The sequence below is a fragment of the Gadus morhua genome, chromosome 4, assembly GCF_902167405.1.
Source record: "Gadus morhua chromosome 4, gadMor3.0, whole genome shotgun sequence".
NCBI classification, from domain to species: Eukaryota; Metazoa; Chordata; class Actinopteri; order Gadiformes; family Gadidae; genus Gadus; species Gadus morhua.
The window spans coordinates 31,667,364-31,693,733 of record NC_044051.1 but is presented as its reverse complement, the minus strand read 5'-3'; the positions used below and the strand labels follow the sequence as shown (position 1 = coordinate 31,693,733).

General features: G+C 44.4%; 1 protein-coding gene across 2 annotated transcripts in view; it reads right to left on the bottom strand.

Moving 5' to 3' along the window:
* LOC115541989 (bile salt export pump) overlaps positions 1-25,590 on the bottom strand; it is a 40,300-nt gene extending 14,710 nt beyond the window's left edge. The window contains exons 1-20 of one of the 2 annotated variants that reach the window (XM_030353990.1): positions 25,455-25,590; positions 25,248-25,334; positions 24,876-24,891; positions 24,668-24,697; positions 24,513-24,564; positions 23,818-24,098; positions 22,377-22,464; positions 21,784-21,917; positions 19,575-19,746; positions 18,250-18,374; positions 17,622-17,793; positions 16,521-16,634; positions 16,082-16,192; positions 15,305-15,430; positions 12,168-12,371; positions 8,397-8,567; positions 5,415-5,616; positions 3,465-3,534; positions 2,899-3,019; positions 1,454-1,615 (exon numbers count right to left, since the gene is read on the bottom strand). In XM_030353990.1, coding sequence (XP_030209850.1) covers positions 1,454-1,615; positions 2,899-3,019; positions 3,465-3,534; positions 5,415-5,616; positions 8,397-8,567; positions 12,168-12,371; positions 15,305-15,430; positions 16,082-16,192; positions 16,521-16,634; positions 17,622-17,793; positions 18,250-18,374; positions 19,575-19,746; positions 21,784-21,917; positions 22,377-22,464; positions 23,818-24,098; positions 24,513-24,564; positions 24,668-24,697; positions 24,876-24,891; positions 25,248-25,323 — 2,427 coding nt within the window. In that variant the 5' untranslated portion in view covers positions 25,324-25,334; positions 25,455-25,590. Of the gene's footprint in view, positions 1-1,453; positions 1,616-2,898; positions 3,020-3,464; positions 3,535-5,414; positions 5,617-8,396; positions 8,568-12,167; positions 12,372-15,304; positions 15,431-16,081; positions 16,193-16,520; positions 16,635-17,621; positions 17,794-18,249; positions 18,375-19,574; positions 19,747-21,783; positions 21,918-22,376; positions 22,465-23,817; positions 24,099-24,512; positions 24,565-24,667; positions 24,698-24,875; positions 25,061-25,247; positions 25,335-25,454 lie in introns of those variants that run through there. The other variant, XM_030353989.1, reaches the window with a different exon arrangement.
* Between the last annotated feature and the right edge of the window lie 780 nt (positions 25,591-26,370).

Below are 26,370 nucleotides of genomic sequence, written 5' to 3'. Positions count from 1 at the left end.
GTAGAGACACACAAACACACATGTAGAGAAACACACACACACACGTAGGCAACATGCACACACGGACACACAAAGAGAAATACACAGACATAAACACACACATAGAGAAATATACACACAAACACACACGTAGGGAAACACACAGGCATACACACACACACGCACACACACACACACACACACACACACACACACAGGAATACTGACAGACACACATACAACAGGCAGACACACACACACACAAACACACACACACACAATAAACCCAATGAGAAACACATATGCAAATACGTGCACATACACTCCTAATTCAGCAGGGGCTATCAAAAATAAAAAAGTGCAATAATTTAAGAGCACCATAGTCGATTTTCCGTTTGACTAAAAACGCGGTAATTAATGGTTCGCTCTTAACCCTGACGCCCTCCAATCATCTGTGAGGGCGAGACGTGAGCACACCGTTCCTTTCCCCCCCCCCCATTTTTTTTCCAAAACACTTCATCAGCTGCAGCAGTTGATTAGCTCGCTGATTAGCGAAATCAGCTGGGTTCCCCGTACGAGCGGGCGCGGCGGAGCACGCCGCCGCTCCGACCAGCCTAATTACAGACGGCGACGGCGGCAGCTACTGCTGCACCGATAACGACAAAAAAAGAAAGAAAGAAAGGACTTCGGCGTGCTTCAGTCTAGTGTGGTTTAAGCTAAATTTGTTGGTTTCTGAAGGACAATTTCACACCAGACACAGACCACACACACAGTGAGAAAAAGAACAGCATAATTATTCAGAGTTAAAGAAAGTAATTAAATCCTATTTTGTGCTGCAACGCATTGTGTTTGCATTAAATATGTATCTCTGTTGGATAAAATGAAAGATTAAACCGGTTGTATACACAGTGCGCCAAACCAGAGGTAACCTGTCGGTTTCATAGGTTACGTAACAGGCTTTCATAGTCGATTGCGATGTTGATAAAAAACAAGCACCTTCGACGGTCGGCTGCCAATCAAAGCAGCGAGCCCATCTTTGGTCGATAAGACCGGCATGTTGGATCCTTTGGGACAAAACACTAGGCGTCTGTTCCGTGAGATTACGAAGCCGTTGGGGGGTTTGGAAGGAAAAGCCCCATGTTTGAGCGGGTCCCCTGCCTTCTGGCTGACTCCTGGTAGATACTCTTTTTTTCATTTACTAACAGGGCTTACTGTGCAGGATATGGCAATCTCCAATCCCTACCATCAGATTTGGGTGGTGGATGTATCCAGAAATATCACCTTTTAACAAAAATTCTAGTAACTCATCACATAGAATGCGTTTAACCTATACCAGGCAAATTCAGTCGCAAATACGCACTTTGTAATCTCACGTGTTATGGTATCGATAAAGAAAACTTGCTGGTCCGTCTCCAACGGTTACGCAGGTCGTGTGTGACGTTGCTGGCCGTGTGTTCGCCGTTGCCATGCGTACCGCAAGGATCTGGCTGAAGAGGAGAGAGTAGACGGGGTTGACGCCACCGTTGACCGCAGCGCCGAAAGAACCGAACAGCATGTAGGGCCACTCCGGGCTGTTGTACTTCAGGATCCGGGCCACCGGGGCCGGCTCCACCGGCTCCTCCTCCTCCTCCTCCACCTCAGGGAAGGCATTATGGGATAAAAGGGTTAATTTAAAATAAATGTCAGTATGATTGTATATGCAAGGGGGTGTAGAGGGAATCGGGGTGGATGGTCCAAGTATTTGTGCAGGCATGATGAGGGTTGTTTGAATGCTCTGAATGCTAAGGGAATATGCTTCAATATTGTTCTACCGAGTTTATACAGCCTCCATGAAATAACACAGTAAGAATTCAATTATCTAAGATGTTCTTTTGGAAGTCCATTTTCAGAATAATTACGTAATCACAAAACAGAAAAAATTATGAGATTTGTCTTTTCCATAGTCCATAAGAATTATCCTGCCCATCTATTCTTGACCTTGTGACCCTTTGAGGAAGTGAGTAGTAAAGGACAGATACGTTTTCTTTGATTATCCAGATTATTTCCCATGATACATTGCTCTCCCTTTCCGTTTGGCGGATATCTCTGGTGTCTTTGTATCGGTGCGAGTAAATTACATTGGGGTTGTATTAATATTGTAATTATTCCCCAGATTTTCCCTTGATTCGATATGTCCTTACATGGCAAAGCAATCTCACTGCAAGCACTTCTACCCGCATCAGGCGAATCAGGTCTCATTTACATACAATGGTCACTAATGTGCGGCTGTTGGCCAGATTCAGAATTGCATGTTGTATTTAAAGCACCGACATTAGAATACACATAGAGTGGAACACATTAGGTATTTATTGAAAAAAACATTTTCCCTCTAGAGACTTGGCCATGGCAACATGGGCGGAGTCATGATGACATCACTCACAAGGTCGGTAACCCTTAAACCAATCACAGAATGGCTCACGTGGAACGGCGGATCTAAACACAGATTCTTTAAATAAAGCTAACAAGTTGAGCTCAAACATGTTCAGCAGTCAAGAACCAGGAGGTTGTTGAACCACTAAAACACACTTACACACACATGCAACCAAAGATACACACACACACTCACACACAAACTAGCATGTAAGCTACACTTTTCTTAGCTATTAGTTCATTATAGACATGCACATCTTAAACACTAACACACTTACGTAGATGTGCACATAGACACACACATATGCATAAACAGAGTTTAGAAACGGGCACCTTGTTAAACACACACACACAAAAATACACACACACACAAACACACACACACCTACACACGTGAGGGCTGACTTGGACATGACACACACACACACACACACACACACACACACACACACACACACACACACACACACACACACACACACACACACACACACACACGTGAGGGCCGACCTGGGTCTTATCAGCATGTGAGACAGAGTATGCCCGTGGCCCCAGCTCCCCAGCCATGGGCACTAAGGACTCTGGGATCAGGTGGGACATCTGGGACCGCGACCGCTGGCGGATGGAAGCCCTGTCAGAACACAACGTCAGATTGGTTGGAAATGGTTCGCCCCAAAAAAGGAATTAAATGGGGTGAAGAGTACATTTGATTCTGGATTGGTTCCCAAATTTTTCTGAAATTTTCTTCTGGGATAAGTTGTAAAAAAGTGAAAATTGTAATGTGGCCAAATGTCACGAATTGTCAAAACATTTCTGGATTATCACTCAATGTTCCGGAAGATTCTAATAAACGCTGTCTAGACTTGTCATTAATAAAATGGTGTGTTTGTTCATCTGCTTAATTCCAATGAATGATTAATGATTTATCAAGCAAGAGAAACAGGTAAAGTCGAGTTTGATTATGAATAGCTGAATGTTTACTCTCATGGGTGATGCTAGGTTCAAAATGATCTGTGAAAAAACAAAAGTGGAGGAGGAAGGTTGACAGAAGGTGAGGAGGAAGAGGGGGCTAGTACCTGAGACTGGCCCGGTAGCTACCGGCTCTGGACAAACGCATGCTAACCGAATCTTCTTCAGTCTCAGCCACTGGGAGGGAGACATGAGAAAGTGCATGAGAAAATGCATGAGAGAGAGAGAGAGAGAGAGAGAGAGAGAGAGAGAGAGAGAGAGAGAGAGAGAGAGAGAGAGAGAGAGATAGAGAGAGAGAGAGAGAGAGAGAGAGAGAGAGAGAGAGAGAGGGAGAGAGATTATAGACAGATAAATTACAGAGAGAGAGATAGAGAGAGGGAGAGATTAAAGAAGTATATAGCAAAATGAGAAAGAATTAATGAGAGAGAATCAATAAGAGATAGAGTTTGAGGGAGAGCGATCATGAATGAAAAATAGAGAGAACCAATGAATCAATGAATTAGAGACAGAGAACAACAACAGAGAGAAAGAGACAGTGAATGAATCGGGATTCGTGCGTGTGTGATGTAGTGAGAACAAGGGAGACAGGGAGAATGGAAGAAAGATTGAAAGACATAGTGAAAATATAGTCTGAGCCAGACGATGAATGAGAGCTGGAGAATGAGAGTTTGAGAAACAGAGAGAAAGAGAAAGATAAATGACTGGTAGAGACAAAAAGAAAGGGAGAATAACATTTAATAAGAAAGAGAGAGAGGGAATGAGGGAGAGGGTGGTTTAAATAGTTTATGAACCGCTCACACATCACAAAACACAAGGCGGCCATTTGAAAGTCTCCATAAAGCTTTTTATAAGGTCCTTTATAGCTTCATTCAAACCAAAACAAACAATCTCCGATAAATCCCCCCATTTAAATTGGGAACGGTTATCCTCGGCTACTCTATTAAAATACACTTAAAAGTTAGTCAAAGTTTGATTTGGGACCACGTGATTGGTCCCACGTTGAGCCCTCATTCTGCCAGCCAATGACATTAATGCTCATGCTTTTCAGTGATTCTTTTTACAGAAACTGCGCTGATGTTGCAGTCCCAGTTAATTCCCAATATGCGTATGAGGCAATACTTTCCTAAGCCCCTTTCACAGAGGCAGTCTTTCCCTGCAATGTTCTGGAACATTTCCGGAACACATGTGTGAGTGGGACTGGAAAAAGGAATCAATATTCCAGGAAATCTGCATTGGCAGTTCGTAAGACCTCGTAACATATCGGGATCACTGCCGGTAGGGCTGTGTTCTGAATGAATGCGGTAAAATTCCCGGGAGAGGTATGTACAGGGTCTGACGCATTATAACTTCACATGGAGCAAGCGAGCCAATAGCAAGACTCCGCTGAGGACGTACTTGTACCCGCAACTGTCTATCTTATAAGTAATTTTGCTGAGTTCCTATCCATTTCCTGTCTGAATGCATCAGCGTATAACACGGTAATGACCACATTCATCACAGTGGTGTCATTGACACCTTGTTGTATATGAATGAATAAAACAACGGCTTGCAACATTTCAGATATAAATGTCAACAAAAACACAAGATAAGGATAATCCACTCGCACATCGACTGTCATGAGAACATTGTGACTAGATTTCGGAACAGAACAGAACGCTCTCAAAAAGTTTTACGGAGAAACATAGGAGTTAAGCCCCATTTTCTCGAAACTACATTATTATTGTGATATTATTTTAAAAGTGCAGCAACTAAATTACAATGTTATGGGTGACGTCGTGAGAACGAGGGAGACAGGGAGAATGGAAGAAAGAGCGAAAGATATACTGAAAATATTTTCTGAGCCAGAGGATGAATGAGAGCCGGTAGAGAGTAACAGAGACATCAACTGAAAGAGAAGGATAAACGACCGGTAGAGACAATAAGAGAGGGAGAATAACATTTAATATAAGAGAGAGAGAATGAAAAACAATGTTGAAGATCATCTAAGATTTATTTCCACATAAAACGAGAAAACATTTATTTTGGTACACTGCCCCTTTAAGGGTAAGGCCACCTACTCTGCCGGGCCTTCTCGTTGAGGGCCTTGTCCCCCTGGCTCTGCAGGGTCACCAGGGTGAAGTAGACCCCCTTGCGCTCCATCAGCACCTCGTGCTTGCCCCGCTCCACCGCCCGGCCGTGCTCGAAGCCCACGATCACGTCGGCGTTCCGGATGGTCGACAGGCGGTGGGCGATGGAGATGGTGGTGCGGCCTTGTCGGACCTATAGGGGGGTAAAGATGTGAGTGAACAGACCTGGGGGGAAAAGGGCGCATTAACTGCATATAATAAGTAAGGGATAATGTATAGAATACCGGTCATGAGCGAAAATAAGTTCCGTTCAGGCTTATTTTCGATAATGATCTGAGTTCTATACATTATCCCGTTTATTACACGGCTACTCGCTAAAAGGAAAAAATAACTTTGTAGTGTAAGCATAGAAATAATTCACCAAAGAAATTGACCAAATAGACTGGGGTTGATAAGTTACCGGACTTCTTGCGGAGTGATACGAAAGACGTGAATCAAAGGCAAAAAATCTGCTTTCCTTGACAGCGGTCAATTATGCTAAGCAACAGCCAATAATGCAAAAATAATTGACAGCCAAACAATGGGAAGGCCCATGCAAGTGAATGGAGCATTCTACGGGATTAAGAAGAGCCGTGTAATAATGCTTATTATTGCCCCAACTAAGTTAGTTAGTTAGTAAGTAAAGTTTATTTATAATTATAAAGCACATTTAAAGGAGACGATATTATGTGTTTTCCCCAAAAAATAAACATAGTACATGAGTTTCAGAAAACATGTTTTCGAAGCTGTTTGCTGGAAATAGCTTTTAGGAAAAATAATCTTGCCTACCGCTATTCCCCACTGTTTCAGTCCCTTCAGAATGCGCTTTTTCTGGTGTCTGTAGCTTTAAAGGGGACATATTATGAAAACAACACTTTTCCTGGGATTTGGGATGTTGTTTTGGGTCTCTGGTGCTCCCACACGCATATAAACTTAGAAAAAAGTCTGTAGGCTTACATGATTTTCTGAGTGAGGTATGCATTTCTGAAAGTACACCCCCTACAGTTACCAAACGAGCCAGTTTCGGCGGGAGCCCCACTCCCCTCCAATCAGAGAATAGCTACGATTTTGTGGACCAGTGGATGAGCTGCTCTGGCGGGGGGAACTCGTGGTAGCCCTGCAGCACAGCTCCGGGTGTACAATCCCTTTCTCTGCCGGACTGCCGCCGAAGCTTCGGCGGCAGTCCGGAGGAGGCGACATGGGGGACACAGGGATTGTACTCCCGGAGCTGAGCTGCCGGACTGCCGCCGAGCTACCCCCACAAAGCTTCCCGGCTACTCCGGCGGGTGAACTCCGGGAGCTGAACTGCTGCCGAAGCTGGCAGGTCCGGCGGGGGTAGGTCTTGGTGGCAGCTCCGGCATGGGGAGCTCGGCGTCCGGCAGCTCAGCTCCCGGAGTACAATCCATTTGTCCTCCATGTCGCGGTCCATGGACTTCAGAGAGTCAAGGCCAAAGTTCCTTTCCCCCAATTCTTCTCAACCATGGCCAAGATATCCCCCACTACGAGTCTGTATTTGTCGTGGAAGTACCAGAGACCTCAGACGCAGTCTTTATGATTCATAATATCATCCGAGGCGCACATAGCTTTTGGCCGTGATATTATATATAATATTATATAATTGGCCATACATAATATTATTATTATTATTATTATTATTATTATTATTATTATTATTATTATTATATTATATTATATGATAAAGAGTCTCTGGTACTTCCACAACAAGTAAAGTGGGGGTTATCTCGGCAATGGTTGAGAAGAATTGGGGCAAAGGAACTTTGGCCTTGACTCTCTGAAGTCCATATTGAGCTGCCACATGGAGGAGAAAGGGATTGTAGGCTACTCCCGGTAGCTCCGCCGGACTCCCTGCCAGGCAGTCACATGGCAAACTGACAAATTAGATATCGATTTTTGGATTGAATATCCCAGGCTCTGAAATGCGCGAACATCTCCGCCCAGCGCTCGTCCGCTGGTCCACAAATCTTAGCGATGATCTGATTGGAGGGGGCTGGGGAAGTGGGACGTGATATTCAAATGTGCCCCCTTCCTACGCAGGAGGGGGCGCCGAAACTGACTCGCTCGTTTGGTAACTGTAGGTGGGGTACTTTCAGAAATGCATGTGTCACTCAAATGTACAGACTTTTTTGTATGCATGTGGGAGCACCAGAGCCCCAAAACAACACCCCAAATCACAGGAAAAGTGTTTTTTTCATAATATGTCCCCTTTAAAACACAGCTCGCACTGCTCAAAGTGCTTTACATTGTTCATTAGCTAATTAAAATAAATAAATACAATTAAATAAATAGACTTACAAATCAGTGATTTAAACTAAGACGACATCAAGAGACAAACACCTCATCACAGACACAACAGGGTACGACAATTAAGACACAGGGAAGGCCAGTGTGAAAAGGTGTGCTTTGAGCCTGGATATGAATACTAAAACTGAAGAAGCATTTCTGATGACGGGTGGCATGGTTGGTTCCACAGCTGAGGACCACTAATGTGAACTAATGTGAAATAATGGTGAATAAACGTACCCCGATGTACCCAGTTCACCTGTCAACAAGGCAATCTGGACAGCTTTGTTTGTGTTCTTCTTGTTATGTTGTGTTTTGTGAGTGTGTATGGGGACACGAATCAGGGATAGAATTCAGATAGATAAGCAACACAACGAAACAAAATGGCAGACGAGTCAGCGTACATCGACTGCTAGCTAGACGGTGGAAGGTTGCAGTGAGGGGTCTACCACATTCCTACCTTGTCCAGTTGTTTTGTGTGTGTATGGTAACACAGATCGTTGATTGAATCATTGAATTATTATTATTTATTTTTTTCTTTCAAACAACACAACGAAACAAAATGGCAGACACAAAAACATCGACCGCTAGAAAGAGGAAATGTCCGGCGAGGGCCGGGCCCCCTGCTCCTACCTTGTCCAGGGCCCTCTGGACCGTGGCCTCGCTCTCGTTGTCCAGGGCGGAGGTGGCCATGTCCAGCAGCAGCAGGCGCGGGTTCCTCACCAGCGCCCGGGCGATAGCGATGCGCTGCTTCTGCCCGCCGCTCATCTGACCGCCGCCCTCGCCCACCGGCGTCTCGAACCTCTGGTGGGGCGGGTTTATGGAGACCATTCAGTGGTCTGTCTGTCGGTCTGTCCGTCTGTCGGTCGGTCGGTGTAGGTATGCGTGTGTTTATGTGGGAAGGAGTGAGTGTGTGTTCTTGTGTGTGAGTTTTACTGTGTGTGTGGGGGTGTGTGTGTGTGTGTGTATGATTGCGTGAGTGTGGGGGTATGTGTTTGTGGGGCTGTGTGTCTATCTATGTGTGTGTGTGTGTGTGTGTGTGTGTGTGTGTGTGTGTGTGTGTGTGTGTGTGTCTGTGTGTTTGTGTTTGTGAGTATGTGTGTGTGCGTGCGTATGTGTGCATGCGTGTGTATAGTTTATACTCTTTTCCATTCACCTGCCTGCCACTTGAAGTTTAAAATTATGAAAAAACAGAATTAAGAAGCATGGAACATCATACATGTTCTCATCCATATGAACATCATTGGACGGGGGGTGTAGTTGTTAAGGGCGTTCGACCCCCGGCAAAAATAACCATGTTCGATCCCCCACCCTTGTCTAGAGTGTAACCTGGAGGCAGCCTTGGGCAAGATGCCCTGACCTCATTTGCATGCTGCTTCATGACATTTATCTGAATCCACCGCCGCTGGTTCCAATAAAGCATCCTCCCGATGACTAAACGGTAGACTATGGGGCTTTTTATATCACAATGCATCATGGGATGTTTTGTCGCCCATCCTCCGCATTATTGAGAGGACTCCAGAGTGCTGTAGTGCCGTTGGATCCAGAATCCACGTAAACAAACCCTAACCTAGCCTAATAAGACTTTGTTATTTATTTGCGTCTTTGTGAGATGACACTGTAACGCTTTTCTAACCACTGGGGCCACTCAAAGCACCATAGATCTTAATAGCTCTCATAAACCCAAGTACACAAATAAACACACACACACACACACACACACACACACACACAAGCACTCACCCACACGCACAGCGGTGGCAGCTATTCAAGGCTGCAACCAGTTGGGAGCAGTTAAGAGTGATGAGCCTTGCATGAGAGCTCGGCGGCGGGGGAATCCACCCAGGAGCGCAGGAGCAGGTGACTATCAATTAGCTGAACACCATATTTTCTAGATCGGGGCTGGAGCCTGGAACACCTCCTCTAGTCTAGACAACCTCCTCAGTCTAGATCACCTCATCTAGACAACTTCCTCAGTCTAGATCACCTCCTCTAGACCACCACCTCTAGACTAGACCACCTCCTCTAGTCTGAACCACCTCCGCAGTCCAGACCACCTCTAGACCACCACCTCTAGACTAGACCACCTCCTCTAGTCTGAACCACCTCCGCAGTCTAGACCACCTCTAGACCACCTCCTCTAGACTAGACCAACTCCTCAGTCTAGACCACCTCCTCTAGTCTCGACCACCTCCTCAGTCTAGACCACCTCCTCAGTCTAGACCACCTCCTCAGTCCAGACCACCTCCTCTAGACTAGACCGGCTCCTCAGTCTAGACCACCACCTCAGTCTAGACCACCTCCTCAGTCCAGACCACCTCCTCTAGACTAGACCACCTCCTCAGACTAGACCATTGTTTTTCAACCACTGTGCCGCGGCACACTGCTGTGACGTGAGTGATGGACAGGTGTGCCGTGAAAAGCGATGCAAATTCACTTCATTGGTTAAAAAATATATAGATTGGTCTACTCCGTGTAAGCCAGTCTGAGCCGAGTGTGCGTGGTCACGCTGTTGGGGGTATGCAACGTAAATACTCCCATATGCCTGTTGGTGGCGGTAGGCAGTGCAATTAATTGACAGATATGCAACAGATGAAGTGATTGATGGCATTGATGCAATGCCCGATAAAACCACAGGAGAGGAAATCTTTCGAGTCACATCAGAGTACCTTGAACAAGGAGGACTTCAGTGGTTGAGTTGTGTAAGTGTGTTCACTCACGGAGCTGCAGCCATGGTCGGGCACATCAAAGGCTTCATGAGCAGAGTTCGAGAGAATAACCCTAACCCCTTGTAGTCACGCCTTGCTTTTTACAACGCGAGGCACTTGTTGCCAAAACTTTGCTTACGGTGCTGGCCAGTGTGTTGTATAACGTTGTTTTTACTACATTAAAACTAGACCCCTGAAAAGCTGACTGTTGGCAATTTTTTGTGAGGAGATGGGAGCAGAGCATAAGGCCTTATTGCTCCATAGGAGGTCCGGTGGTTGTCCCGGGGAAAAGTTCTGGCCCGCGTACACGAATTGAGGGAGGAATTAAAAATATTTTTGACTGAACAGAAGATGTTCGATGACGCAAAGCTGCTTGCAAGTGATGAATGGTGTGCGCGGCTTGCGTACATGGCAGATACGTTGGTTTGCATATCTGAATGAACTCAATGCACGAATTTAAGGTTGAGATGAAAACCTTCTTTCCATCACGGACAAAATAAACGGATTCCGTTCAAGGATCTCCCTCTGGCGACGGCATTTGGAAAAGGGTGACACTCTTGAAATGTTCCCCCCCGCCCAAAAATGGCAAGAACCGGTCAACACTTCAGCCTTGTGCGAATTGATCAAAAAACACCTGAAAACACTTATATATCCTTTTATTTTCCCTCAGCCAACACCAACTCATTTGACTGGGTTAGGTCAGACCCATATAGGTCTGTGGTTGATAAAGACACAAATTTGACTTTGCAGGAGCAAGAACAACTAATTGAACTGGAAGAAGATTGCACATTAAAACTGCTCCATGCAGCCCTACAGCTGGATAGTTTTTGGTTGACTGCTGCCAAAGAATACCCAATCGTGGCAAACAAGGCTATCTCAACATTGCTCCCTTTCTCCACAACATACCTCTGCGAGCTTGGCTTTTCGAGTCTAACTGCAATGAAGACTAAAATCAGAGAACATCTGCGATCAATTGATGAGGAACTACGCGTGTGCCTCTCATCAATTTCTGCCAGGATACCACGTTTGTGTGCATCTCAATGGGCCCAGATTTCACACTGAGTGAGTTTTAAGTCTTTGAACAATAAATGTAAAGGCTACTGTGTTGTTGTTGTTTTTTTATAAATTTCACGTTTGATAACATGTTGGTGTGCCGTTGGATATTTTCCCTGTCTTAAGTGTGCCGTGGCACAAAAAAGGTTGAAAAACACTGGTCTAGACTACCTCCTCAATCTAGACCACATCCTCAGTCGAGACCACCTCCTCAGTCTAGACCACCTCCTCTATACCACTTCCTCAGTCTAGACTACCTCCTCTAGTCTAGACCAACTCCTCAGTCTAGACCACCTCCTCTAGACCATCTCCTCTAGTATAAACCACTTCTTCAGTCTAGACCACCTCCTCAGTCGAGACCACCTCCTCTAGTGTAGACCACCTCATCAAGACCACCTCCTCAGTCTATACTACCTCCTCAGTCTAGACTACCTCCTCTAGTCTAGACCACCTGCTCCGTCTAGACCACCTCCTCTAGACCATCTCCTCTAGTTTAGACCACTTCCTCAGTCTAGACCAGTTTGAGCAATCTCCTATTATCTGGTCCAGTCCAGGCCGACTGGCTCATTTCACCCCTGTCTACCTGAACTTGGATCTTGTCCGTCCCTAGGTGCCGGTGGGGGGTGTCAGGGAGGGGTCATACCCGCGGCAGGTCCATGATGAAGGAGTATGCGTTGGCCTCCTTGGCGGCGGCGATGATGTCGTCCATGGAGACCCCGGGGCGGCCGTAGCGGATGTTCTCGGCGATGGTGGTGGCGAACAGCACAGGCTCCTGCTCCACGATGCCGATCAGCGAGCGCAGCCATTGGATGTTCAGCCCTCTGATGTCATGGCCGTCCAGCGTCACCTGGGGATGGATGTGTGATGTGTGAAAATGCGACAACCGTAAACCTCCTGGCTCCGCCCCCGACACTATAGAGCAATCAACGTTCAATCAATGTTTTAAGGCTGGAACAAAAGAAACTTGAGGAGCAAAAACTGGGGTGAAACCCATAAATATATATATATACATATACATTGCATTATCATTTGCTGAAATACGCCAACGTCACCGCCATTTTTAGAGGACAAGACAAGTAAACAGTAGAGGTGGGAAAAATAATCGATTCTCCGATGCATCGAGATTCTCGCTAGAACGATTCTGTCTCGATGCAGATAAATTAATAATCAGAATAAAAAAAGATTTTTTTTTCTGTCATTTTTTTTTTACATTTTTGTAATTGTAAAATTAGTGAATTTATCTTCAGTGTGTATTGGTGTGTACTCATAGCATGCGTGCAAACCCACAGCCAGACACAAGAACTCCATCTAATTCAAGAGCAGCTTTTCCTCTAATGACATAGAAAAGAAAGATTAGAAAGAAAATGAAACTGAAACCTATTTTTTGCATGCTTCCATATTGTGTTATAATGCAAGCTGCATTGATTATTGCATTGTTAATAGAAAGTCATATTTGTGACAAAAGCTTTCTCTCTTATGAAAGATTAGATAAGTTAATTCATCTGTTGATGTCTTTAATGATCATCAAAAAAGTAGGAAGTGATTAGCAAACTCTGAGTAGCAAACCCAGATGTATATATATATATTTGAAAATCACAAATGGGAATGTCCAGAAAAAAAATTGTTGCATCGAGATGCATCGATAATCGCTTCAGAATCGAATCGTTGACCTCATAATCGGAATCGAATCGCGAGTTGCCAAGAGATTCCCACCCCTAGTGAACAGGGGAGCTGCGGAATTTCGGGATGAAAATCCCTGTAATTTTATGGTGGAGTTGGGTCACAATGATCGGATTCCGGTCCTGGGTGAGGCTGCACACATGTGTTGCGTGTGCACAGGCGAAGCCAGCCGTCACCACACGCACACCATGTCAGGATCTCTGACATGGCCGCAGGGTACACCTGCTCAGCGTTTCATCTTACTCCCGACACTATAAATGGTTAGAACACCCTCATCCTGTGACCTGATTGTGGGGAAAACCCAATAGGTGGAGTTAAGTGCTCAGACATAAAAAAAAAGAAAATCTGTATTTATAATGAATAATAATTTGTATTATCTAAAATAGATTAGAATTATCTTAACAATTACTAAATATATTAATATTCAGTTCTTTAAATAACATTATAAAGGGCAAACTACCTTTTAATCTACTAGTAAAATTGATTTCTGGTTTATAACACAAGGAATATAAGCCAAATCCATGCTTGACATTCTTTTCGACAATTTTCCATGACGTTAGTCTGATAAAAAGTCATGCCAGCCTAACTTTGATACACACTCCTCTCTTGAGTGTCTAGCAGTGATGATAGCATAACTATCAAGATTATCAGTAACCAGAGACAAAACATTGAATTGTACTCCACGAAGATCATAAACTCGTCTTGGGTATAAAAAATGACTGATTAACATTGGTTGAGTAATACGTGCCTTATTTTTATCCAGAAGAAAAGCGCAGATGCCAGCTTTACTTTTATTTGTTTTCAGGCCAGTCTTTACCAGTCCAATGTGGCGACACTGGCGACGAAATTGACGTAGAGCGGCCACTGGCCGAAGCAGTCCACATGGCATCTATGTATATATGTCTTTGGAGTCACCATTTATGGATGTCTGCAGTATTTTAAGGGTGTTGGTTTGGTTCTGGGTTCCCACCCCAATGTCCTCAGTCAAACCTTAAGCCTTTTAAAAAAAAGCCTAAAGCCCTTCCTTAAGGACCTGTGTCCGAATTCACCAACCATAAAAGTGTCTCCTAAATAGTAAATAGTAGAAACTAGACAGAAACGAAATGAACGAGCATGATTCCAACCAATGTACAGAAATCACCACTTCGCCAAAAGATTGAATTTGGCGAGGTGGATCGAAACTCCCGAAACTCCCCATCACGCACCACAGAACAAACGCCGCTGAAACAGACAGTTCTTTTCGATTCTGGGTTTCACAAAGAGACTGATGTAGGGGGTGGGCCAGCGTGGAGCGCCGCATTTCTCGCTCGCTATTACGGCTTTCTGCACACATTTTGGCTCAATGTGATTGGGCCCTCAGCCACACCCATCCCCTTCCTTTTACACAGAGAAGCAATTTTCTCCCAAGCGTGTGGAACATGATTCTACGCTCAATCAATGTGACAGAATAAGACCATTAAGGCCCACCGGCGCAATGATGTAATGGATGATAACTGCTTCCTGTCTACCTGTTGGGGGGGAGGGGGCCTGGGGAGGGGGGCGGGGGGGTCGTTTGTATCAGGCTTGGAGGGGGTGAAAAGTGATATGGAAGGGAGTTTGTGGGTCAAAGGTGACGTTTGGGTATTTTAAGGGGTGTGTAGCGGCACAGTTAGTCTCCAGAGTTCAACGGCAGCCCTGTTCAATTTTTTTCTTTTTATTTACCTGGCGTACACATGCTTTCCTTGTGCGCAACTTTAATGTGTTTTGGGGGGTGTTTCTTTATTTTTCTATTTAAACCAATGTCCTCTACACCATTTTGAAAGAGGCTAATTTGTTACTGTTGTCTTGAGGTTAAAGGCTGGGCGCTGGGGGAGTGTTCTTCACTGTGATTGGCTAAACATCGTAATTCTAACAAATGCCCTTTTTTTCCCGGCAACAAACTACTTGGCAACGCTGATAGATATCTGGATTCCCGCCGAAAAAACCCTCTACCGATGCAAAAACCCATTTTGAGACTGCAATTCTCTAGCCTACAACGAAGATGGATGTTCTTCATTATAAGATTATCCAAACCATCTAAAGAGGGGTTGGTTTTTTCGAGTTCTGAGGTGTTTTTGTTACCATGCCTTCCTTTGGGTCGTAGAAGCGTTGGATCAGCTGAACGGCGGTGCTCTTTCCCGCCCCGCTGGGCCCTACAAACGCTGTGGTCTCCCCGGTCTTCACCGCAACGCTGAGCTGGTCCAGGATCTGCCCTCAGCACACACACATAGAAACACACACACACAAACACAAATAGACAGACATGTACATACACAAATAGATAGCCATGTACATACATAAATGCACACACACATGCACACACACATGCATACAGACAAACATATACATAAACTCACACATAGAGATGGAAACACACTCACATATAGAGAAACACACAAGACAATAAAACACACACACATAAAGAAACACAGAAGACAATCAAACACACACACATAGAAACACAAAAGACAATCAAACACACACACATAAAGAAACACAAAAGACAATCAAACACACACATATAGAAACACAAAAGACAATCAAACACACACACATAGATGCACAAACAAACACACACACACACATACACAATAACAAGATGTTACCAACATAACTAGGAGACAAAATCAATCGTGAAAGAGCTTTGAGTGGCTGCAGAAATTGCTGCCAATTTGCTCAAAACTGTCAGTTATTACAGGCCTCAGTTTGTAAGGGAGAATTTTTGGAGTTTTGAAGGGAGAATTATATCAAACGATTCATTATTATGAAGAATTCTTTTCAAGTGTTTGTGCGGTCTATAACAGTGCGTGCAAGTTTTATCCACTCCGATACAAACACATTAACTCTGTATCTCCGTACCTTGACCTCCGGTCTGGCGGGGTAGTGGAAGGTCACGTTGTGGAACTCGATGTCACCCTTGACCCTGTCCAGCTTGTAGCCAGACTCCGACATGCAGTCGATCTCAGGCACCTGGGACAAAACGGAGGACATATCGGAATGGAAGTTCTTAAAGCGTTATGAGACTGCGTTACCGTACCGTGACATGGAATAGCCGCGTTGTAAATTGTTTTTAAGGCGTGATGAGGACCTATGAAAAAAGGCATGCAGTAATAAAAAAATAAAAAGTTAAACATAACTTAAACTAACATAACCGACAACATGTTCTTGCCATTCATTTCTTCACAGGCCGAAGGGATTCAGAGCAGAAAACAAGCCCTTGGGTTACACTAGTCTCGGATGGATGGGACTCGGGGGAATGTTTGAATTGAATAAAAAGCATCACATCAACGATACGAACCCTGTCAATGGTCTCAAAGATGATGGTGGCAGCACCTCGGCCCGAAGCGAAGGCCTCCAGGCACGGAGAGGCCTGACCCAGATTCATGGCACCTATCAAAACCCCGAAAAACACCTTGGGAAGCAGGAACACAGAGAGAGCCGTGTCAACCCTCTAATAGCAGCCATTCCTCCGGGTTTGGGGCTCGCTATGTAGGTCGACGGCATGACGTTTCTCCTCTGCTACTCAAGCCTCTTTGTTTTCAGGCAGTTCTCGATAAACAAATTGTAAATAAATCATGAATAGTCATAAATAACCAATCATTGTTAGCGTTTTAGTTTTGGCACTTAGCTCCCACTCGCATGAATGTGCAAAACATCGAAATACGACGCTTAATATTGACATTATTATTATATTATTGTTATTCATTGTGAATCGTTTCATCACAGCCTTAAAGGTGCACTGTGTAGAATTAAGTGACAGCAGGTGAAAGGGAATGGTAGATACTTAATATAATATTCGAAGTAGGTTTTCATTAGTGTATGATCCCATGCAAATATGAACCACTACAATATTTGTACAGTTTCCTGCCAGACAACTAGAACGCTACCACACATGGAACTATTAATTATCATAATCGCTATCTTACTTGTCAGCTATGACAAGAAACCTCCTCCCTTGACACTTGGCTACTCATTGGTGTCGTAGACCATGACATCCTTTTGGAAGTACCTACTGGCTGGCACCTTACAGGCCACCGTAACTTCACCTTCTCATTGAAAAGGCAGGATTGAGGCGGGGTACTCAGTTGCCTGCAATCTACAAATTCACCGCTAGATGGCACTAAATCCTAAATCCTACACATTGCACCTGTTAGGAATAATCTCCAAAAAAAAAATCTTGTTCAATATTAAGCCTACAATTATGATTCAATACATGTGTGACACTACTTTAAGTTGTGTTCCACTTCAATAAATCAAGCGCATCCCCAGAGACAAACACATCAAAACACAACCAGCAGCAGCATTCCCACCAGCGAACACCAAATAGTTAGCATGAAGAGATCCATGGTCATATATGACCCCACGGTCCCATGACCCCAGGGTCCCATGGCCCCTGTACCTGAAGCAGCGTCCCGGGCGTGTACTCCAAGTCCAGCACCAGGCCTGAGCCGTACCAGAAGGCCAGGGCGTAGCAGAGAAAGATGATAAACCACATGTAGCCCGTGAAAAAGCCCATGATCAGCCCCTTGCGGATGCCCCAGCGCTGGGCCAGGATCAGGTTACGGTCGTACCTGCAGGGGGCGAGGGAGGGCCGGTCACATCCTACGAAATTCACAACATGGAGCGCTAATGGCGGTTTTAAAGTTTTACAGGCGACTTTCTGCAAATGTCCTCCTAATTTCTTCTACTTTTTACTGATTTCAGTTATTCAGTTAATTCTCTTGGCAAATCGCAATTTATATGCTCTTATATTCTTAATCAACTTCTGATTTATATCGTTCTGTCATTTATTTCAGCCACCTCAGACCCTTTGTACAATCCTGATTCCTGAAACCAATTTTTAGTGTGAAGCTTTGTGTAGCTAGCTTTACTTTCTCAGAGCTTAGCAGAGCCTAACAGGGGCCTTAGGTTTCTCTTATTTGGACCCATGAAGTGTGTGAACTTTTCGCCGTCAATGGTCCCTAGCTTGTGATAAACAAGCTTATCTCAAGCTGTTGCTGTGATCTGGGGTGTGTGTCTTGCTTTACCTCTCCACCTCCTTCAGCTCCCCACCAAAGGCCGCCACAGTGCGGATGGCCGACAGCACCTCGTCGGCCACCGCCCCCGCCTTAGCGTAGGCCTGGAGCTCCATCCCCGTCAGCCGCGCCACAGACTAGAGAGAGAGGGGGGGGGGGGGAGAGAGCGGGAGGGAGAGAGAGAGAGAGAGAGAGAGAGAGAGAGAGAGAGAGAGAGAGAGAGAGAGAGAGAGAGAGAGAGAGAGAAAGAGAGAGAGAGAGAGGAAGAGAGAGATAGGAGGGGGAGGGGGAGAGAGAGAGAGAGAGAGAGAGAGATGGGTGGAGAGAGAGAGAGAGCGAGAGAGAGAGAGAAAGAGAGAGAGACAGGAAGTGTTAGTGCTAGTGAACTATATTTGTTACTGTCGTCCGTATCATACTACAGCCATTCCCCTACGGACGTCTCCACTTTAGTAGCACAGGTTTACCCATAAATCTCAAAAGTTATTTTATTGAATGTGATTTTTATACTTGCCCAGGGACTAGTCTTACTGGCGAACTCTAGCACAGTTACAGCCATGTTATTTAATGTGTACTATCCCTGTCAAATTAATGAAAAACTAGAATAAACAACGGCACCAAAATAAGGATTTTGATCTTTAATCCGATTGGTTTATCTTTTGTCACCGTGTTTGGATTATTTTTTTCTGCTTTGCTTTTTGTTGTTGTACCTCCAAATTTTATTTATGATATTGATTTGGCAATATTGTTCAAGAAATGTTCAAGCCATAAAGCAATTTTATGTTAATTTGAGAGAGAGAGAGAGAGAGAGAGAGAGAGAGAGAGAGAGAGAGAGAGAGAGAGAGAGAGAGAGAGAGAGAGAGAGAGAGAGAGAAAGAGAGAGAGAGAGAGAGAGAGAGAGAGAGAGAGAGAGAGAGAGAGAGAGAGAGAGAGAGAGAGATGGCACTGAAAGACAGAGAAGGTGAGAGATTGCTCATGGTTTATGTTTAGGATTTTAATATTCTACCAGTATAACGGAGAAGCAGCCAATGGAGATGAGACGAGAAGTAAAGGAGAGATGAGAGATTAAGGAGGAAGGGGTTGAAGTTGACCAGAGGAGAGAGGGAGAGGGAGCAGAGAAGAGAAAAGGAGAAGGGAAGCAGAAAATAAGAGAGGAAAACAGAGGGCGAGAGAGAGAGAGAGAGAGAGAGAGAGAGAGAGAGAGAGAGAGAGAGAGAGAGAGAGAGAGAGAGAGAGAGAGAGAGAGAGGAGTAGAGGGAGAAGGAGAGAAGGGCTCGCTGGAAGAGAGAGGAGACAAGAGACATGGGGATCTTATATTCGGTCGCCGGCGTCTCACTGACCAGCGCCATGAGGCCAGCTCCCAATCCGATGAGGGGGCTTGCCGCAAGGATGACCAGGGTGAGCTTCCAGCCTCCGATGAAGCCCATGCAGAAGCCACAGACGAAGGTGGTGAAGCGCTGGATGAAGATGCTCACCTGGTCCGCGATGGCGTCGTTGATCTTGTTGATGTCACTGTCACAGACGAGGGCGGGGCAACACAGGGATTAAGAGGAGGAGCTCCTTATAATTCGTTTTTCTTAGAATGGTTTATTGTCAAGGAAACAGGGGAGGCCCGAAAACCTGATCAACCATTTTTCGGGCGGTTGTGGTTCCATAACTTTCTGGGGCTAAGAAAGGCAAACCATAATCACAGCCAAAAATGCAGCGTGTGTAGACTAAAAGTTGTATGGCAGGATTATGAAAAATGACACACACATCATTAGCCAGATATTATGTATGCAAAAGCATATTAAGACTTTTCACAATATTTCACACACACACACACAACCGCAAAAGAAGTATAGCAGACACATACTTACAGAGGTAAAAATAGAAAGGCGGGTGAATTTGTCTAATATGTTTTGAAATGTGCAGGATCCTCAAATCCTTGGAACAGTTCCTCATTAATAAAACTACAAATAAACATGCCACATTAAAGCAGCCGATGCACAAATTCACAGCACACCGTGCACACAGTCTTGCCTGAATGCACACCATTCTTTAACCACTGATCCAGTGATTAATGGTGTTCGCAGTCTTACCTGTAAGCATTCATAATAAAGAAGACATCCGTAATAAAATATATAGGACAATTGATTGTAAGCACCAGGGCAAGAAAAATCGAATTATATCAACACTCTTAAATTGAATACCTAATTACTTAATCAAAAGTTGATTTCATCCTTTTTGCAAGTTCGCTCTTCATCTACAGCTCAGTTTTTTCCATATTTTCAGCCGTGGCTAAACCCATCCACAACAATAAGTTCCTTCTATTTTTGTTTCATTAGTATCCGACTGAATCCCTGAAATATTTGTTTGTCCTATAACAATAATGTACACTTGTTTCTCTGAAGATGCTGGGTGGATGCTGCCTAAGTCTGTGTCAACTCTCTTCATCTGTCAACATGCTAGTGTCTGCTAAGAGATCTAGGAGGGGGGGGGCTGTGTACAGATACTCCAGTCCCCACAGCTCTGAGTTTCAAATACACAAGAGCGCATTACTTACAATACATGTCCTTGGTTTACTTTTGCTAAAACTGTGAATGCAATAGAGAAAAATTGCTTATTTTAAGTTTGAAAAGCTAAGGTTTTCTGTAGTACATTTACAGTTGGTTTGTCTGCAAATATGAATACTAGCACTTACCACATTACCAATGTTCATTACTGATACTCATATGCTCAGATAGCACCCCCATATGTTCAGAAGGTAATTCTAAGCATGGACAGGTTTTTACTGTTATTGCAACGTATTTGCATTAACGTAATTTCGATTGCTTGGAATAATTCTACCTGGACACATTTTAAATCCATGGAACATAAATAATGCTATACGAATTGGACCTCATGGATCGTGGAACAGTTAATAACACGTATCAGCATGTAATGACAGGTAATAACATGCCAATTCATGTAATAACAGTTAATAACAGATATCAGCATGTAAAGAGAGGTAATAATAACATGCCAATTCATGTAATAACAGTTAATAACACGTATCAGCATGTAATGAGAGGTAGTAACACGTAAATTAATGTGGTAAGAGTTAACATCAACGAGAATGTTAATAACAACAAGAATGTTAATAACAACGAAAATGTTAATAACCACAATTTAAATAACAACAACAATTTAAATAACAACAACAATGTTAATAGAGTAGAACAACATGCAATAACATGTTAATAGCACATGATAACATGTTACAATTAAGAGAATAATAAGGAACAATATTACAGTTAATAACTAATATACTAATACTAACATAATTTGTGAATAACAATGACAATGTTAATAACAACGACAATGTTATAATAAGAATAACGTAGAACATGCAATAACATGTAACAACAGTTAATAACAAATAATAACAGATGAAATGTATAAGCTATTAACAAAATTCAACAGAGAATAACAAGGAACAAGATGATAGTTCAGAACATATATTTACACCTGACAACACATAGCCAAATGTCACAACATGTCTTCACATTGTTTTGTCAGCACACTCACTCAGACATGCGCGTGTTGAGCTCGCCGACGGAGTTGCAGTCGAACCATCCAATCTCCATCCTCATCACCCTGCCGAAGTACAGCTTCCGGATGATCTGGACCTGCCGGGCGGCCGAGGTCACCCACAGTGAGATCTGAGGAGAGAGAGAGGGGGGGGGGGGGGTGAGAGAATGGGAGAGAATAAGAAGGAGGGAGGGAGCGGGAGAGAGGGTGAGGAAGAGGGAGCCGGAGAGAGGGAGAGAGAGAGGGAGAGAGAAAGAGAGACTGTTATTCATATGTGTGCAGGATAGCAACCTAAAGAGCAAACAAGAACTTTTACCTTTGGCCTTGAATTGAACCCCATGGAGGTGTCCAGGGAGCAGGGTGCCTTTAAGCAAGGAAACTAAGCCCAAAATACATATTTGGGGATATTTTTGGGACCTTTAGCCCCACCTGTATGTGTGTGTGTGTGTGTGTGAGTGACTGAGTGAGTGAGTGAGTGAGTGAGTGAGTGAGTGAGTGATTGAGTGAGTGAGTGAGTGAGTGAGTGAGTGAGTGAGTGAGTGAGTGAGTGTGTGGCGCATAAGGATACTTAACGCATCTTAGAAACAAACCTGAAAGTAGCCGAGCATAAACACAGCTATTCCGATGCCCACGTAGTAGTAGGCAAAATTCGTCATCTCGTACTCAATGTCCAAAATCCTGAGGAACACAGGAGCACATCGGAAAATGTCACAAATCACAGAAATTTGTTCCAGAAGATTAGTCTACTTAAAGTAGCAATATCAAAGATTTCCGTCTGAATAAATGACTGTTGGTCACCATCTATCGCCACATGAGGTCACAATTATGAACGAGTCTATTGCCCAATAATCAAAGCCGTTTACATTTCGTTAGCCTCATAGGATAATTGCCTAATCATATTTTGGCCAAATTGTGTTAGCTAACCTAACTCTACTCTCCTAAGGCTGCTGAATCACTACCGTAATCACTATCTGCTAGGGGTGTGACGATACACTCAGCTCACGAGACGAGACGAGACACGATATTGGGTTCACGAGAACGAGACGAGACGAGATTCTAAGAAAACTACAATGACAAAATATATGACTGGACCAACAGACTTTTATTTAACCAAGTCGCGCATGCATTTTGAAATGTTTTATTATAACTCTTTACATGCATGAAATTGAAAGTAAAACTAAAATTTATAAAAGTTAAATTAAAATAAATTAAATTAAATAATTCTATTTTTTTCAAGTGCAAACAATATTATGTGCAAAACCAAATCAAAGTACCCAAAATGTACTTTGATTAAATGTATTCGTTTTCGCGGTTATTCAGCCTCTTCTTCTCCTCCGGAAAAACACGACCGCATTGCATTGTGGTATACGGGAGTAACATGTAGGCTACATCGTATGTACACTCGAATTTTGGGTATTTTAAGTGCACTATATAGTGCATGAAATCAACCACTGAGAATTCGAAAACCACTACAAAATGGCGAGCACCCTATATAGTACACTATATCCGTGATAGGGAACGATTTTGAACACAGCTTATGGCTGCTTTCGATGCTTCCCCTGCTTCTCCTCCTCTTCTTTTCCTTCTCCTTCTTTAGGTTCTGGCAGGTAAGATGTAGCAAAGGAGCATTACTGCCCCCATAGGCGACCAATAGAAGTTTGGATAAATCACAAATCTTGCGAGACCGATTTTTAACGCGACAGGTAATATCGTCGCGTTTGATCTCGCGAGATCTCGTGGCACGAGATCTCGTCATACCCCTGCTATCTGCCTAAGTCATCTATTTGACTTAGGCAATCTTTGACACTAAATATGATGAGCCTTAAAATATGATTTCGGGAATTATGCTATGAGGCTAGCGATTCGCAGTTTTATGAATGCTAAGAACTGGATGTCTTGGCAATGACTCTGCAAAATTCACAAATGTGCCGCCAAAGTCAATCGAGCCGAAATCGTACTTTGCCACTTAAAAATGTAAGTGAGTAATTTGACACTTTCCCGTTTCAAACGGTACATGTCGGCCTCCCTTACCCGCACGTGCGATTCTGTAGCGGTTTGAAGAGCTCCCACGCCGACGACCCATTGGTCCAGTCCTGCGTCGTGGCGGTGAGGTTCTGCCTCCACCGGATGGTGTTGTTGAGGCACTCCTTGCGGTCGTCCATCAGCTCGTTGAGCTCGATGTCGTAGTCGATGAACGTGTCGGTGAGCATGCCAAACACCAGCAGCATGAGCGGCTGGGCCGAGCCGTGGAGAACGGCGCACAGCGTCCCCACCACCATCATCAAGACATCGCGCTTACTGGCGAAGCGGAACTACGCAGAAATCGGAAAAGTATATATTTTTTTATCTGAGAAGTGGGTCGGTGTTGCGAACATGTGGAACGAATGACAAATGTGCATGGATGCGTTCCACACAGACACACAACCACACACAGAGACACACAGGGCACAGGAAGTTTAAACAGTCCTTAGAGAATACAAGGAAGGTACAAAGAGAGAGTAAATGGGGAGGGAGGGAGGGAGGGAGGGAGGGAGGGTGGGGGATTGGGTTAAAATCTGTAAAGTGTCACAATTCATGACAACGTCGAAGTTTGTACACTGAAAATTCAACAAAGATATTGTTAAAAAAAAAACTGTCCTCAGAGACTTAGAGATTTCGAAAAGAAATACAATAAAATGAAACAGTACACTGACACCTAAAATGAAAGGTCGGGGAAGGGAGCTTACCAGCTGAAAGAAACCGATTCGAATGGCCGGTTGTTCGGCCTTGTTCTTAGCTCTGAATGGGAGGGGGAGGGGGGGGGGGCACAGTGGTCTGTGGGTGGTGAACGTGATAAAGAAAGCATTTGTCCAAGTTATAGATGATATGCTCCACTACTTACTGGTCATCCTTCGGAGACGTAGTCATGGTCCTGTGGAATGAACAGAAAGCCAGGAGTCAAGGGAAACAGATATGTGTATGGAGGGGGGGGGGGGGGGGGGGGGGGGGGGGGGTTGATACATGGGTACCAGCACATAGCATAACTCGGTGCAGCACACCAACACAGAGATACACTGTACCGTACGAGAGAATAGTGGAGGGAGACTCACATGTAGGAAGTCGGTTCTGGGAGACAAATCAAACACAGCATGTTGCAATTTCGCATTATTCTGTATGCATGGTTACACATGTGCAATACACACATTCACACACACCAAACATACATTCACAAGTGCAAGACACACACACACACACACTCACTCACTCATACACACACTCACTCACTCACACACACACTCACTCACTCACTCATACACACACTCACTCACTCATACACACACGCACACGTGCAACACACACAAACTCAGGCACCCCTCGCTCGCTCACTCACTCACTCACACACACGTGCAACGAACACACAATAACTAACTCACCCCCTCATTCACTCACACACACAGACATGCACAAACCCACATACATACCGTCTGTAACATCGTAGGCATTGTTATCCTGTCCCAGCTTTTTGATGCTGTGGAGTCTGACGGATCCGACCGGCATCCTGGAAGCATCTAGAAAGACCGGACAAGACTGTTCCTTTAGACGGCATTAGTTTGATCGCAATCCCACAATACGCAATAGTGCATCGTTCTCAGCGGGTTAAATCATAAATCATCAAGGGGATTAATAACCTGACAGCAAGACCAGCCTCGAGAGAAAGATAGAGACACAAAACCTGGAACACTGACACTGTAGGAGGCCTCTCTCTCTCTTTCTCTCTCTTCCCCCTCTCTCGCCCCCCCCCCCCTCTCTCTCTCTCTCTCTCTCTCTTTCTCTCTCCCCTCTCTCTCTCTCTCTCTCTCTCTCTCTCTCTCTCTCTCTCTCTCTCTGTCTCTCTCTCTCTCTCTCTCTCTCTCTCTCTCTCTCTCTCTCTCTCTCTCTCTCTCTGTTGTTCTGTTAAGGTAGGTGGACGGGTGAAGGAACTTGGGGGGAAGCTACGGTCAGGGCAATTTTGTTTGGTGTCCAACTGCCTCGGCGGCCGTTGACCTCCGTAGGTGAATGAACACACATACAGAGGAGAGAGAGAGAGAGAAAAGAGAGAGAGAGAGAGAGAGAGAGAGAGAGAGAGAGAGAGAGAGAGAGAGAGAGAGAGAGAGAGAGAATAGAGAGAGAGAGAGAGAGAGAGAGAGAGAGAGAGAGAGAGAGAGAGAGAGAGAGAGAGAGAGAGAGAGAGAGAGAGAGAGAGAGAGAGGGAGAGAGAGAAGAGAGAGAGAGAGAGAGAGAGAGAGAGAGAGAGATAGACAACCCCTTAGCACCACTATCAGACCAAAGCAAAATCGCGGCCGGCTTCAAAAACCACAACCTAACGAGGAGGCATTAAAACCCAATAAACTACACACTATAATAAAAAGTTGGAAGGATAGCTGTTTCTAAACTTATAAGCATACCATGAGGCGAAAAACCCATTTAGAAACTTCTAGATAACTTTCCAAGAACTTTCACTGCAGCAGTGAAGGGATCCCCCTGGCAGTAGGAAGCCTTTACATTTTTGACCTCTCAGCCTTGCAATCAAACCTGAAAGTCTCAAACGGTCCAACTAAGAAAAAC